Source organism: Sturnus vulgaris, chromosome 4 (genome assembly GCF_052056855.1).
Source record: "Sturnus vulgaris isolate bStuVul1 chromosome 4, bStuVul1.hap1, whole genome shotgun sequence".
Taxonomy (NCBI): Eukaryota; Metazoa; Chordata; class Aves; order Passeriformes; family Sturnidae; genus Sturnus; species Sturnus vulgaris.
Window position 1 is genome coordinate 38,553,190 of NC_142246.1, and position 16,627 is coordinate 38,569,816.

Below are 16,627 nucleotides of genomic sequence, written 5' to 3' on the forward strand. Positions count from 1 at the left end.
AAAAATACTTTCTGCTCCCTTCTTATTTTGCCATTAACTAACTCTTCAATTTACTAAATAAATGAGGATATTAGTGCACCTGTTCCTCCTAGTTTCCCAAGATTGCTTTAGCTACTAGCCCCCTCTGCATTAGAAAATATGTTAATTTGAGGACATTACAAATCACTGAAGAAACTTTCAGGGCTTGTCAAACTTTACCTAATGGTACATGATTGACACCGGTTTCACATGCCTGCTGTATATTGCAACAAATGGCTTACTATCTTTGACTTTACATTTCTTGAAATTATTCAGATAAGGAACTGTATATACAACTGCAACCTTCATGTTCATCAGCATCTTTAGCTATTTATCAGATCGCCCAATTAATAGATTATTCAGCTATGACAAGAAGAAACCTATCTCTAAAGGTTGAGAAATTGTTGCAGTAATCAAAATCTGATCTTATCCTGAGGCTTCTCATAAGGAGAGAAAAAGAGAAAATCAGATGCTCTTCAAGCTGCTGGATTTTTTTCACACCCCAGTCCAGCAAGAAAGAACCTGTAATCACAAGGTCACTGAATGCAAGATTTCATTATACTCTTGTGTTAGTGATGACAACTACAGAAGCTGGGGCAAAAATCCAACTGCCTTCATTGATGTGCCTGCAAGCATGTGAGCACATGCATACAAGTAAGCCATAGCCCAAGTACACAGAAGTAAATTAGTCAGCTCTGCTTATTGCTTATTCACCTATAAACATTATCTTTAAAGTAACTGGAAACACTCCCAGTGAGTCCAATGGCCTCTAGGTCAGATTTACACACAAGTTACCTTGGCATTTATAAGTGGGGGAAAAGCAAAAAGAAGAAAAGCATCCACACAATCTGTACACATTACTTTAAAGAGCCTCTATAGATACTTCTATATTATCTATGCTTCAATAGTAGCTCCTTAGGTAGTCAGGTGAGCATGTGCATACATGTGGTTTGCAGATAAATGTGTACAAGTGCTCCATTGGACACATACTGACAATCTATAAACAGGTAAATGCAGTTTTCTTCTTGTATGCTTGCATACATTCCTCTTCATCAACTATAGTTGGTCAATGTGTTTACAGTGATAATTGAGCTTTGAAATTCATTCACGTCCCAAAATAGCTATATTACATTTATCATTTAGGCATGCTACAAGACATGAGTTTTTGAAATAGCACTTAGGGAAGGCTGAGGAACAAAGGAACTGCAACACTGGATCATATCCAAGGTCCTGTCTTTGACAGCAGTCATCACCAGCTGCTTCACAGAAAAAAACCAAGAATTTGTAATAGATAGACAGGCATAATCTTGCCACATATTGGGGCTCACCCTTGTTTCAAGCTACTAAATACTGACTTGAACTCTGAAGCCTGAGGTATACATCCACTTGAAAATCATTACTGTTAACCATTACTAAATATCAGCCCTCCAGATACCTCTGCTACCTATGTAAATGTCATATCCAAATACTGACTCTGTGGAATCCTTTAGCAGATTTCAGTGTAAAAAAAAGTAGCGTAAAATCCTGACATCTTCTAGTCTCTGTTCTGAATTTTCCACTTCAGAATTTAACAGACTAACAGAAGTAGAAACAAGTATCTTCTATTTTATCTTCTTGTATAATTTCTGAAACTGTTCATGTTTATCATGTTTCTTCTCTTTCATTTTCTCTTTGCTAACATCTTCTTACCCTGTTTTCATTAAACAGTTTTTTCCAATAATGTAACCTTGAGGGAATTATATACCCATGCAAACCTAGTTCCTTAGCGATTTATAGGCTGAATTAATATTTTTTGTCTAAGGGTTTATTGTGGGTTTTTCTTTAACAATTTATTTTTCAAGCATAAAAGATTAATCTCTGTAAGTTACCAGAACACAATGCAATTATGGCATATCAGTAACAACAGAAAAAAAGATTCCACAATTCAGTCCTGAATCAATAGTCTTGAAGAGTTCCACAGTTAAACACTGAATAGTTCATCTTATGACAAAAGGATGAGCTGATGGACTTATCAAAGATCCTGGTAATTAAATGAAGATCATAAAAAGTGGGTAACATGCCATTCAACATGGTGCGGGCAATTTTTCATGGAAACACACTACACTCTTCATTTGAAAAGGGCTAAGCAGATTGCCCAAACACAAAATACCTAATTTACCCATTTGCCTGTACATTTATACAAGGGATGAAGTACAGAATTATAAGAATGGAAACAGTTGTAAAGTAGTATGGCATAACCCACCTACAAATAAAGCTGAAGTAAGAGCATGATTGTAAGAGTAATGTTGAGTAAGGGAAAAAAGCAAGTGCAAGTGAAAAAGAAGATGTATGCAAATTTGTTATAAATATAAGGACATTTTACCAGATGGAGAAATTGGGCAGTTCATCGTCATATTCTCACACCCGCAGAGTTGTTCTAAAACTATTCTTCATGAAAGCAAATATAATTCACTCTGCAAGTAAACTGTTGAAATAAATCTTGATATTATATAAGAACCATCTGAAATTATTTTCTTTGCTTATCTGAATAAATCATCCGGAAACATCAGAAGTTCTGCCTTTTGGCCTCTCTTTGGACAATCACCGTGCCCTAAGCAAAATTCTTTATACACTTTTGGGAAAGGGGAAAAGTGTTGAAGGTCTTTAGTGCCACAAGACCCATGAAAGCAAGAACATGCCTAACTAGCACCTATTAAAACATCAGACACCAATAAAATGGAATTGTTTTTGTTTAATAACAATTAAACTTGTTATTAGGAATATATTAAACTGCTGCTACCAGCATGAGAAGAATGTAACTCATCTGTGCAGCTATTTTGATACAACCTCCCCAGCTGATGTCCTTGTCCCCTCACTTCTTATAACAGCTGATACTTAAATTCCACCATACATTTTACAATATCCAAGAATCACAATGTGGCTGGAGAGGTACTGGCACCTTTCAAATGCAGCAATGTGTCTCTGTCATTCAGTTTCTGTAGGAAAAGACATGAAATTCATGAGGAGAGCAAGAGAGAAAACTTCCAAAGTCAATTTAAATGCACTGAAAATTAATTTTAAAATAAACGTCCTTCCTTTGCAATTTCGTGTCCTGACTTTGCTGATTATTTCCTGATCAGGAATCACTTATAACCATCAAAATGAAGGAAAACATTTAAAAAATCAATTCTAGTCAATTATTGATGGGCCTTTTTATCATTAAAGTATATATAGCAAAGAAATTGGTTTAATAAACACTGCATATCCTATTAGGCATTGTATTTCACACACCTCAAGAAAAAATTAGGAGTTATTTTAGAATAATATTGATTTTTTGGAATTTTGGTCCTGACAATCTCTGTTTTGTAATATTGAAGAGAAAACCCACAAACCTACATTTTGGAGCATTAATGCTCTCTAAGAGCTATCTGATTATGCTCAAATATTTTCAAACATCTGATTCTCACTTATAGTCACTCAGCATTTGCACTTGCAGACCATTACTTGGACAAAACTGCCCCCAAAAAGCCATCTGAGAGTATCTGTCTGAGTGGGAGCTGCCTCTGTAAGAGTCTGCAGGAGCAGTCACTCACATGGGTCGCACACAGACACTATACACACGTCCACAGCACAGCCTCCACCTTCACACTTCCCAGCTCAACCTGTTCTGCTGCAGAACTATTTATACAACCTTTGCACTTCAAGTACTTAGAGTACTCCTGTTCCTGTTGATCAGCGAGGGACTGTCTTCACATCAAATCTCGATATTTAGGTATGGGAGTCCAACAGAGAAAGAAGGTTTGTGTATGTGCTCTGTATAAACATTTGTAGCTGGATATTTGAGGATTGGCTATGCAGTGCTTCACAGATCATTGCAGCCCACTGAGCATCCAGCATGAGAACATGCTGGTCACACACAGCCCACTCGTCTTCCTCCTCCTCCTCATTTCCAGCTGTGAGCACAGGTGCTTGGTTTCTTTGCTACAGAGCTATCAAAGCACTAGAAGACAATCTTACAGAAAGCCTGGTGATGAGCTAGAAGTTATATTTGGAGGGAATAACTGATAATTGTAAGCAAGAGAATAATACATTGAGGGAGGAAAACAGGGAGGAGCAGAAGACTGGTCAGGCAGCACAGGCAAAAGCTGAAAAGCAAGTAAAAAGTGCATTCAGTGGAGGGGGAATCCAGAAGCAAGGAAACTTGCCATAGTAACAATGAAAGAAATTATAGGAAAAGAAGATACACAGCAGACACAAGGATGAATATGCATTAAAGCACATTAACAGATTGGCCATTAGCTCTCAGCCAAGAAAAACATCCTGACAAGACAGAACTAAAAATACACAAAGATTTCTCTAGTCACACTTTCAGTCCTGTTGCTCTGAAGAGATGTAGTAAGGAAGTGGAGAGAGGCAGCTTCTGGTTAAGAATGAAGGGTATGGACTGTATTCAGTAATGACTGAAACAAGTAGATTAGAAAGATCTTAAAGAGGCTGAGAAAAGTGTGAAAAACCCTATGAAATGCTGCTCATCCAACTGAAAGCTTTGAAAGGCCAAAATTTAGTTTTGTTCTGTAATACTGCTCTTCCAATATATCTTTTCTACAGATACATATTAAAAACAAAGAATATATACCATAATATTTCTCCTAAGTTGAAAGCCAGACTATAAAAAGCTATTTCAGTTTAAGGAAAAATACATCTTGTCTAAACAAAGACTAGATTTCTTCCCTTGTTTATTCACTGTTATAAAATTTAGACTACGATACTGCATCCAAGAAGGCAAAAAAGAAGTCTTCCTTCTCCACAATGTCCATTGTGCTTGTGAAAACCAGAAGTTGACTCTCCAATCTTACAGCTCGTCCATTTTACAGACCTTCTGTCACTACCATGCACCACAGACATGACTTTCTCTCCAAAAAGAAGTGAATGAAATTATGTCATAAGCCTATCAACCCTATTGTCCAGAGGGGCAATCAGAATGACATAAGGCAGACATCCAGGTGTGGTGAATGTTTCAGAGTTTGCCTTGGGGACTTGATTCCAAGCTCAATTAGATTTGTCAATTAGACTCATTTTGCAGTGATGTAATACTGCTCCTTGCAGTTTGACACACCGGACATATATTCAGAAACAGACGCCTATGGAAAGTGGTCTGCACATAAAATTGAGCCTTTGGGGTGGAAGGATATTCACAAAGTTGGAACATAAAACATATTCATTTAATGTCGTTTTCCCAGAGTTTTATATTGAATTAATCTTTTCAATGAAGCTGAGGAACTTTATGTTCTCACAAATCTGTTTCAAAGGTGTTGAGATACCACACTTAAGGGCATAAAAGACAAAGCAATGGTGGAGAATTTTGGGGAGAAAAATATTTAAGAGCTACATTTGCCAGTAGTCTTATTTACCCTATAAGTTTATCCACATCAGGATGGAAACCAAGCTGGGAAGAGCATTCAGAAAAGCTTGTTTCTGTTTCAGCTGCCTACACTATGCATTTGCTACATGAACAGTCACAGTTCTGTCAATCTGGAAAGTGATATTAGCAGCACAACCGCTATATTAGTACAAACTGCACAATATAGCTTTAAGAGTCTACTACATGACTGAACTATAAATATGAAACATCTTGATCACCTAAATCATGCAACAGATTCAAAATATATAATCAGAGGTTTTAAGAATTTTCCTATTACCAGAATGCAATTAGAATGCTTACAACTGAGCACACGTCCCAGAGGCCAAGAGGGAAGCTAAAATAAAAAATGTAGCAGTATCGAAAGCTGCTGCTACAACATCAGGAAACAATAGTTAGACTGCAGTTACAGATAACATTGCATAGTAATTGCACTCAACATTTACCATCAATCTTTCCTGTTCAGCTATTTTACAAACAAAATATATTACTAGATTTGACGATGTGGGAAATACTAATTTCCCTGCTGCGGACAATCCAAACTTTTTTTATTATTATTATTTATAAAGGTGCAAAGTATACAAACAAGTTCCTTAGATTCTCACAGGAGGAAGAAATGGACATGTGAGGATAGTCTGTCTTAAGTTTCTCTAATTCTCAAGCAGGCAGGCATTCATATATATAGAATTTTTCTTAGTCTAACAACTGCATGCTAACGAACTTTCAAGGTATAAAGCTGCAAATTTAAATTCAACTTTTTTTGACACTTTTATCTGGCTTCACTGAGGAGAAAAAAATAAAAGCAATTCATGCATCATTTGAAAGGAAAAAAATCCCAATTAACTGGGTTTTGGCAGGGGGAGTAATCCAAACTAACTGCAGTGAAAACTGTAAAAGTTTCAGTGACGTTTTCCTTGGGAGAATTTCCCCTAGTGCAAGACAAAATTTCTCGTAAAAAAAAAAAAAAAAGAAAACCAACAAAAAGCAGATCCACAAAAGAGAAAAATAATAACGCAAGGAAGTCAGCTTCAAGCTTATTCCCCAAACCTTTAACATTTGTTTTAGGAAGTTAAATACCTCACAAAAGAAGTGCTAAAAGAGACTTATCTGAAGACAGTCAGCTGTCCAGAGGCTGAAACAGCACTCTGGCTATACAAAAAAACTAAGACTTCTTGCCTAATTTCCCACAGTTCATGGTATTTTAATTGGAAGACCACACCAGAGTACACCCTCTTTTTTTATTTGCTTTGTTTTGTTTTAGGAAAACAAAGCTGTTGAGAAAACAAAACAAAGCCTTCAAAAAACCTTGAACATCAACTAAGTCCAGGCTATGAACAAGTATTACAGGATGGGAAATGATTTTTCAAGCCATCTCACTCTCTATGTTTCTTAGCAGATATCCTGAATAAGTCATAAACTGTGGTAAGAATGGAAAAAAGGGAAAAACTTCAGGAATCCACAGATAAATGTAGGTGCAGGCTGCACTCTGAAAAGTCTGATGATGCCCCTTGAAATCTAACTCAGCATTTTCTTCTTTGGAGCGATATCTGATTATACAAATGCTGATCGATGTCCTTAGATTTTGAGTATGGCATTCCCAGTCTCACATCTTCTGGCAAATTCGATCTTGAAGATGAACTAAGAATGCCTTACACTTGAACTCACAAAGGTAAACACTGAGGGCAATATCCTGCAGAGAGACACAAGGAAATATCCGAGACATCAGAAGCACAGAAACTGTGTTAGATCACATCCCACTGTTACAGTGTGCCAGGATTCTTGTCATAAGGAGGAGTAGCATGACCCAAAATTCACACACAGGTTAAAGGTCTGCAGACAAACCCATGGGAAACCACACAGCTCATCAAGGCACAATGTCAACAGCTTCCTTCCAGTGGTCATCTCCCTAACGGCATCACAACATTTCTCCAGGCCCTTCTCTTCCCTGAAGCTCCAAGGCTCCCAATGTACTGGCTTCACTGCTGAGACTGTACTTTGGGGTTGTTGCATAAAAGAGCTGCTGTTTTAGATGCAAATGGCAACATCAGTTCCAGAAACACCTCCTAGCTCTACAGGGCATCTGACAGACTCCTGTTATCTGTGGATTTTTCACAAAGCTGGAAATACTGTAAGAAAATGTACTTTTCAGCCTCTATAGCATCCCACACTGTGCTGCTCCTGCTGGGAACTTTAAGTCAAAGCAGCAGTGTGATTCTAGGTACGTTCACTAAAATGATCTCTTCCTCATGGAAATGTTGAAACACACATGTAGTACCCATAAAAAAAATCCCACAGAATACCCATAAATAACCCCTCAGAGGCTGTCACATCATGTTTCTGGTAAATTTCTTCAGTTTTTTCACAAAAAAAACAGGGAGAAAGGGACCTACTGACATTAATTCAACAGAGGTAGGTATCTATGAAGAGATACAGAATTACAACTTCATCTAACTATGGATCTGATGCCTCATGTACAGTGCTTTCTGTCACAAGATTACAAACGTCATCTATGCAGTAAAAAACAAAGCAGCAAGCACTACTCACTGGAGAAAATTTGAATGCAAATAACTTCTAAAATACAGGTGAAACAGTCTTGCATCAGCATATTTATGGGTAGGTCAAATTTTTCTAGCACGTCTAAAATTTGCACCGGTATCACTGGAGTTTTTGAAGCATGTCACTAGGTGAAACTATAAATGACTTCAGGTGTTTCCTAAGTTGCAGAAATTCACTTATATCTGGTTCCTAGGAGAACACTGACTGACCTGACCAGCCTGAACAGCTTAAAAAAAAAAAAGGCACTTTTACAGCCTCAGCTGCAGGCCCTCAAGATGCAGTAAAAGCAGGTGTTAATTATATCTACAAAGCGTGCATACCTTGAGCTTTATCTCAGTAAGAATTCTCTTATTTTATCCTGTTACCCTGTGCATAGAGTGACACAAAAATTTGAGTGTGAACGTCTCACACCCCCGAGTGTGAAGCCTGGCTTTGTCCCTATATAGGGCCTCACTGTGGAACCCATCCTAATGGCAGAGATCAGTAAATTTACTCCTGGGAGTCCAAAACCCACCCCAGACGATAAGAGCTGACCTAGGGAGAACACACACTTGGGCTATGCTGCTAAAAGAGGCTGAGCACCCGCTACTCCCAGCGTCTTTGATCAGGCACCAGTACTTTAAAGGCTGAGATTAATGGAGCCTTTAAGGAAGGTCTAGCAGGAAAAGTAAATTGGGAAATACTCTTGGAGGATCAGTTTCATTGGTATATAGTTTTCAAGTTTTTATTAAAAATTATGCGTATGTGGTACACACCCTGTGTGCAGCAGTGAGGTGCATTTTTACTTCTGAAGAGGTACCACGCACTAAGAAGTGAAGAAAAAAATTTTTTTTTACTGGATAGAGAACCTCAAAGTGACAGCTTTTAAGACTAAGAGGACCTACACACAGGTAACTCTTCATACACCTACCCATCTCACGTCCCTGTAGTACCTAAGCTCCCTATACTTGTGAAGCAGCACAAATAAGAACTTCAATAAAATGTTTCCGTGGGCCAAATTTTCCAAACAAATGCTTCTTTCTCCAGGCAAAACAAAGTGATGGCAGAGAATTGGCAATGCAGATCAAATTGCAGTCTCCTACTGTTGTCTTTCTCTCATGCATAACCTCAAAACACTAAGTATCATGAATTATAATTGCTAATTATTCCCACTATGAAACAAGAATCCCACAGCAAACTGAGAGTAAATTTCTCCTTATATAAAATGATGCATGTGAACCTTCTTAAAGAATTACAGACCAGAAGAAAAAAGTTCAGGTTAACAATGACCAGTTACTTATTTGTGAGTACTAATTGAGAAAAAAATAATGTTTTGTTTGCAGTTGCTTCTGTTCTTTTTGAACTTGAACATTCTTCAGTTGTAAGCAAGTCAGACCTAACAATTCACACTTAGTAACAAAATATTTTTGTGACTAGAAAAACAAAGTGTCTGCATATTTGGCATATGCACACGACATTCTCTTCAATAAATTAAAGAAAACCACACAGATATAGAGAACACAACCTTTGGCTGAACTAGTTTTCAGAATATAAAATAACTAATTAATGAAAAGGAGGCTGCTAGAAAACTTAAGCACTTGTTTGACAATAGAGCTGTTGGGAATGGACAACCACTGTTGTTGATAATACCTTGGGGAGGATAAAAAAATCATCACCGAGATACACTTGTCTGCTGAAATACCAGTGAACCCGGCTCCTAAGGTCAGTTTTTGTTACTGATAACTTTGACGGGTGAAGAATTGTATCTAGCATTAAAGTCTGAAGCCCTAAATCAGTAGGATAAACGTTCTAGAAAACCACTGTACAAAGTGAGAGGAGCCTGTAGCTCAACTCTTCCTGCACAGTGTAGAGAGGGATCTGTCGGGCACGGAGCACGCAGGAGGCACCACCGCACACGCAGCGGACCACCAGCCCGCAGCAAGCCCCAGCCGGGCTCCGGCAGCGGGACGTGGGCTCGCCCGGCTGAAGCCCCGGCACTCAGTCACCACTCCCGCTCGGGAGCCGCGCTCAGCGCATCCACGGCCACGGGGCGGCCGGAGCCGAGGGCCCGCCCCGGCCCACGGGGAGGGGTGCCCGGCCGGGGAGCGACAGGTTGGGATGGAAGAAGGCGAGAGGGAGGCGGAGGCGGCGCCCGGTCCCGCGGCGGGGGCGGGCAGGGCCTCTGGAGAAGCCGCCACCGTCCGGCGGAGCTCGGCCCGGCTGCTCCGTATTCCCGCCTGGTGCTGCGGGGCCGATACCTTCGAGCCCCTCCGAAATGCTCGCTGCAACTTCCCCGGCTCCGGCGGCGCCGTGACCCCAGGGCTCTCGGCCGGCACGACGCCTCGGGGACCGCGGAGCGGTGGCGGCCGGTCCAGCCCTGCCCGCTGCCGCACCCCTCTCCCAGCCCAGCCGGAGACCGTAGGGAAGTAAGTGGAAGTCCCAGAAAAGGTCCTGGGTACCTTCCCCAGTTAAGGGGGCTGGACGTAGGGCTCCGGCTGCGCTCGCCGCAGCTGCCCCGGGAGGGAGCAGGTGAGCCCGGGACTCCCCCCTCACGCACCCCGCGTAAATACAGCCGAGACAAAGTCACCATCTGGGGAGGGGGCGGGGAGCTGCATTAGACTTGGAAGTCACTTACCGGCTTTGCAAGGATCCTTATAATCTATCGCCTCGGCTTTATCCTCTTCAGTGAAATCGTAAGTGTAGTCATAATCAAGGCCAGAGCAGGACGAAGGCTTCCCGCAGACAGTCCACCCGGCCAGCCACAGTGCCATCCTCCAGCAAAGCATCTTCATCCTCCCTCGGGCGGAGAGGTGGCGAGCAGGGCGAGGGTGAACTAGGCGGCCGGCTCTGCTGTCCTCACCGGCTTGGGAAAGGGGGATAAGGGATGGAGAAACCATAGGTTTTGGGGGAGGTTGGTATTTTTTTCCTTCTCCACCTGGAGGCTCTTCCAAGAGACGGTGCTCCCTTAGGTAGCCTCAGTCAGACGGGTGCGACACAGAGTGAGGAGCATGAGCGTCGCTGCCCCCCCTGCCCCCTCGCCGGGGAAAAGTCGCTGGGTGTGTGGGTGGGCGCAGGGGTGGACTCAGGCCGGGAGATCCTGTCTGTCAGGGCTTTCCCTCGCCTCTGTCAAACCCCAGCCAAACTTCCCGCGGAGGAGGAGGCGGCGGCGGCTGCTGCTGCCCGCGTCCCGCTCCGCGCCCAGCCCGCTCCCCGCTGCGCGCCCGCCGACCGCCGCGCCGCCGACCGGGGTCCCGCTGATGCTGCCAGAAGATGGATCCGGGCTGCACATCAGCAAACTACCTCGGGGAGAGGGGAAAAGAGGGGAAAGAAAAGAAAAAAAAAAAAAAAAAAAAAAAAAAGGAAGGAAAGAGAAGGGAGCGGGGAGGAGGGAGCGGGGAGGTGGGGTGCACTACAACAAACCGCGGAGCTCTACTGATGGGAGGCAGCAGCTATGCTGGAAGGAGCAAAGTGTCAGAGCTTCGCTCTCCCTCTGCACAAACACTTACTCTAAGCTCTGTCTCTGGCCTGTCCCCCCCTCCTCCGTCCCCCTTTAACTTACGAAAACCTTACAGGCAACTAACACACAGTCGTCAGCATCCTGCTTACTTATTCATACAGTCAGGGTCAGGATCCGGGCTGCTTCTGATCTGCTCCCTTGATAGTATGTCTTATGGAAACACACGCGCATTCACTATACGCCTCTATCTCCATATAGCTTTCTCTCTAGATAAGCAGTGCATGGCATTTAAACAACAAAAACAAAAGGATCGAGATCAGATAAAACAATGCACAGATCGACACCCGGCAGCCAAAAAAGCTCGAGAAAATGGGTGATGGGGAGGACGATGAGAAGAATTAACTACAATTTAGGAGAGAGGAAAATAAATCAGTATCTGTATATTTCCCCCTCTGCTACCGCTGCTTTGCAGTGTTAGCCCCATGAGCTGAAGGATGGGGGTTAAGGAGAGAGGGGGAGGGGGAAAGAGGAAAGTTTAAGAGCCCACAGTTTGTTTAAAACAGAAGAAGGCATTATAAAAGGTCCACTGGTCTCCAGAAGTTCAGCCAAGCAGCTGGGAACCGGTTCCAAAATGAAAGTAAGAACCAACAAACAAACAGAAAAAAAAATAATCAAGGCAAACAAAAAGTAAAATTGCAGCATACAGCAGCAGCGCAGAGATCTTGCAGTACGGCTTTCCTGCTCTCACGTGGATCTCCAGGAAAGTGGTGGAGGTTTATTTTCCAAGCGAAGTTTCCGCGGGAGCCACCGCCCCGCTCCGCGGTGTCCTGCCTCGCCTCGCCCGGCCCTGCCGCGCTTCAGCGCCGAGGCGCCCCGAGCTGCCGCCGGCTGCGCGGGGCCGGGTTTTGTTTTAAAGCCCGAGAAGGGATCAGCGCGCAAAGCCTCATTTCAGCCGATCAACCTGGAGAGGGAGGGGGAGGAGGGGTGGAGATACGTGCTGCTGGAATAAAATAAGATCAAGCTGAGGGGGGGAAAAAAATACATATATAGGTAGCTAGAGATCTCCCTGCCTGCCTCCTCCCCTCCCCCGAGACGGGCAGCTCCGATCCTGCAGAAACGCCTGAAACTGTTTCAGACCAAGGTGAGACTTTTCCGTAGCAAACTCTACTCCTCCTCCTTTTATGAGTTTCCATGGAAAAGGGCGGGGGGGACGACGAGGGGCGGGTAGAGGGGTGTTTCTTCTGCTCCCATTTCGCCGGGGTGTCACATTTAACACGGACTTCTGAAAGAGCTGCCGCGGAGAGGTGGCTGCGTCTTTCTCTCACATCCGAGCCCGCACAGGCTCGCTGTCCCCGCAGCACTTCCCGGTAGCCTTCCCTCTGAGGCAGAGGTGGAAATCCGGAGATTTCCTGGTCCCTTCCCTTGGCCGTGCCAGGAGCGCAGGCAGCGCCGGCGGCGCGCCCCTTGGCCCGCTCCAGGTGCCGCGGGGGCGGGGGGCACGCCAAAAGCACTCAGGCAAACTCCGGGTGGGCACACTTTGCTAACGAGCTATCGAGGGAAGGAGGGAGGGAGGGAGGAGGCACAGCTTCCTATCGCCGCTGTCAAGACTTAGCTGCCCCCAAAATACGGGGGTCGGGTGGGGGCAAGGTGCAAAACTTCCTTTCGAATGACAAAACCTATAGTGTCTACCCGGGCACTCTGCATCTACCCCTGCCGTCCTGCAAATGAAGGGTTAGTGCTGCTATAGATAGGCACTCCCGGCAGGTAATAACATTAAAACTGGAAAGGTCAGTTAAGACAGAGCTAATAGGAGTTTAACAATATTAAGAAGTCTGGCACCGAGTAGCGTCAGCGTCTTTGAAGCATCCATGCGCTTCCTTATATTTTTGGCATCCAGGTTGTGACCACATTGCTCCTAACTCAGTCTTGTTGCTCTAAACTTGAAAGCCAAGGAATGGGTAGCTGCCACTGAAAAGGTGCAGCCTTCACTAGGCAATCTTTCTCCCAGCAGTTCAGTTTGCTGTGTGTCATAAAGCCCTCAAAAACACCACATACCAGATGAAAGAAAAGCCTGAGAAACTTGTGGCCTGCTCTTTTCCCCTTTTCCCCAATACGCTTTCTATGAGCAGACACATAGAACTGACTCCAAGGAAGTTATCAGAGACCTTTCTATCAGTCCCTCAGAGCAGTGTCAGGGCTGGTGACTACCTCTGTTTGCAGTGTCATGGTTTGGTGGGCTGTATTTTGCTAAAGAAACCAATCTGAAATATGGTTTATTGTATTTTCTTATGTCCGCAAAGGAGGCAGCTTATTTTGCAGTGTTATTAATTACATACTCATTTGAACAAGTGGACCCCCCCAACCTGGTTTTGTTACTTTGGTTGCTCTTGCTTCATATATGCACACCTTTAAAAAGTTAATTTTCTTTCTGTGCCTTTGCACTTCTACTCCAAAAAGAAACAATCAGTCTAGCAAGCACATGTTTGTCAACAGAGCCCTAGAAACACTGATTTTGCTGATTGCTTTACAGCCCAAGAAGAGGAATGTACAACATGCAATCCTCAACACGCCAGTCTCCCAAGTGAGGCGATTATTGGAGCCTCTGCAGCGGGAGATTAACTCTCCCAGCAAGGTAGGCACTGACGTCACCTTCAGCCTCATTCTGCCCCGACCGCAGCATCCCCAGCACAGGCGGAGCAGCACCGAGCACTCACAGCCTTGGGGACAGCTGGCCTTGCAGAGCCCTGACTAAGACAGGAAACAAACTCAGAAATGCTAGATGGGAGTCATGCAGAAATCTGGGCACATGAGTGCTGTAACAAATGTGTGTATATGTCAGGGTAAAAGCTGTTTTCTGCTTGTAACCCAGAGCAGCTACACATTAGAATTACTCTTTAAAATATGCATTGCAGCTCTGCAGAAGCTATTCTACATTGCTTAGTTATTAATATTCCCATCAGTCATATTAGTAAAAAGCATTCTTTATATTAAAAGAATTTTTTCCTAGTAACCAAACTGTTCCACATTAAAAAAAAACTTTTTCCCTAAGTAACCTGTTAATTATTCAACCTAGCTCCTTTCATGATGCAAATTTTTGAAACATTTTAAGTAAAAAATATTTTTTCATTATCACACATTCATGTCTACCATTCCAAAAAGCTCACAACTCTGATAATCCATCTGACAACACAGTCAATCAAAAATCCATCCTACAGCCGTTTCCAAAGAAACGAATACATAGCCAGGAAGACAGAATGCTTAAGCTGGAAGGAAACCAACCAAAGGAACACAACAACAGCAACAACAAAGCCATTTTCCCTTTTCTTTTAAATTTCTTGATTTGTGGGTATATTACAGGGACAGAGATAATGGTAAATGTAGTTATGTTAATAGTGGTGGTGGTATTTATATATTTTTTTTTCTTTTATCCAGATAGCTGGATGCTTGTCAGCTCTTCCTACACAAAAAACGAAACAACCAAAACCAGAAACATCTTTAAAAAAAGGACAAATATGTATGAAAGACAAACACAATCAGAGAACCAAAAAAAAATACATATGAAACATCGTTGCTCACACCTCCTCCTCATTCTTTGGCTATCTGTCTGCTGCTTAGGCCTCTATCTAGTGTGGAGTTTTAGGTGGGTGGACACAATGAGCTTATTCACAAACATCAAGCTCAGCACATGCCTAAGGCTTTGAAGGCTGAAGATGATGGTGGGTCAGCTCCTTGAGGCCAGGACTTGTGGGACTTTTCAGGAGTCTGAAACAGGGAACTTCTGCAGAAGCTGGTTACCTACCTGCTTTACCTCCTGATAAACATATTCTCTCCGAGATACCTAGAGCACTTCTGAAACAGCTGTAGTTATTTTTATGTATTTTCACATTCCCCAGGTGGTCATTCTGTAGGGAAATACTGAAGCTGAAAGCGCATTATGACAAATAGTGTCTACAGTAATAAACATGCATATACACAATTGTAACACCATACTGAGTGAACCATATAAACTAAAATGAAACTTTTGAAGTTAAAAATCAAGCACCCATGATCTTGACAGCAGTGAGCTCACCAGCTCCGTATTTCTCCCTTCTCTCCTACATGTACTCATATATTATGAAAGTTGCATGTTCACATACAATTTTTTCCTACAAACCTCTGTGCTTAATTAACAAAAAGCCCTTCAATGTTATGTTTTCTGTTTTATTTTTGAAAGCATACCCCATGCTTTATTCATTACATATTTGTTCAGATCCTATTCTGCATACAGAGTTATTAATTTCCTCATGGGCATTTTATGAAGCTGGTTGCTACAGTATTTATGGGCTTCAAAAAATATTAACTATTTTAGTTTCACAATACACCTCTCAGATGAGAGGATATTGTGACAGGATATGAATATTTCATTTGGGAAACAGTTATAGATTACCTGGTTTGATATGTTGTAGACCTGTCAGCACTTGGCACTATAGAAATGCTTATTTCTTCAAGGCCTGGTTCCCATTGCTTTCAGTTGTAGTAATTTTAATCAGTGACTAACTACCTCTAATCAAACCCTGGAGTTTTCAAGCATCTGAAAATGAGAAGCAAATTATCAAGAAGCGTATTTTAAAAGCCTTGAACCAGCTCTATCAAGGAACTCTGGCAGAGTCAAGAGCTAAGACATGAATTTCAAACTCTTCCAGCTCTCTCCATCTCTCTCAGCTCTCTCAAGATTTTGACACGTCTTGTCTTCCCATTATTCTTTTTCTTCAATGCTTCTTTGTTTCTAGAATAAACACAGCCAGACTCCTGCCAGCAACAGCCCCATCATTAATGATACCTACATAATTTATCCACTGCTTTGAGTCTTCTGCTCCCCAAAACAATACCTGTTAACATGAGTATGTCATGCTGTGTTTGGCCCAGTATTTGAAAAGATGTGTCTCTCTTCACCGCTGGATTTCATGGCAAAAGAGAGAATCTTGGGATCCCTTCCAAACTTTGGGAGAGGGTGCTTTTAAATAGCACACTCCCATCTGTTTGCTTCCCATATCCGTGCTTTGCCTTATCTTAGCTTGTTATTTCAAACCTGTCTTCATTCTCTCTTCAGTCTTGGCTGATCCCACTTTTGTTTTTCTTGTTTCGTTTATGCTAGTGTTTGATTCTCATCCCAGTTCCAGCTGCCCTAGTTGCACTTTTCTTTAATCTCGTTCTGGGACTTCTCACTCTCAGATTCATCT

The 16,627-nt window shown here is 42.6% G+C and overlaps 1 protein-coding gene and 1 long non-coding RNA gene across 2 annotated transcripts in view; one reads left to right on the top strand and one right to left on the bottom strand.

The window, feature by feature from the left end:
• The window catches only part of TLL1 (tolloid like 1), a 127,049-nt gene extending 115,943 nt beyond the window's left edge, over positions 1-11,106 (bottom strand). Inside the window, exon 1 of the mRNA XM_014878551.2 lies at positions 10,587-11,106. Within this exon, the coding sequence (XP_014734037.2) occupies positions 10,587-10,848 (262 nt within the window). The 5' untranslated portion in view covers positions 10,849-11,106. The remainder of the gene's footprint in view (positions 1-10,586) is intronic.
• Positions 11,107-12,410: 1,304 nt separating this feature from the next.
• On the top strand, positions 12,411-15,663 carry LOC148223956 (uncharacterized). Its single transcript, XR_015803170.1, has 3 exons — positions 12,411-12,549; positions 13,939-14,040; positions 14,841-15,663. It is a non-coding gene; the product is annotated as an uncharacterized LOC148223956 (long non-coding RNA).
• Positions 15,664-16,627: the final 964 nt, after the last annotated feature.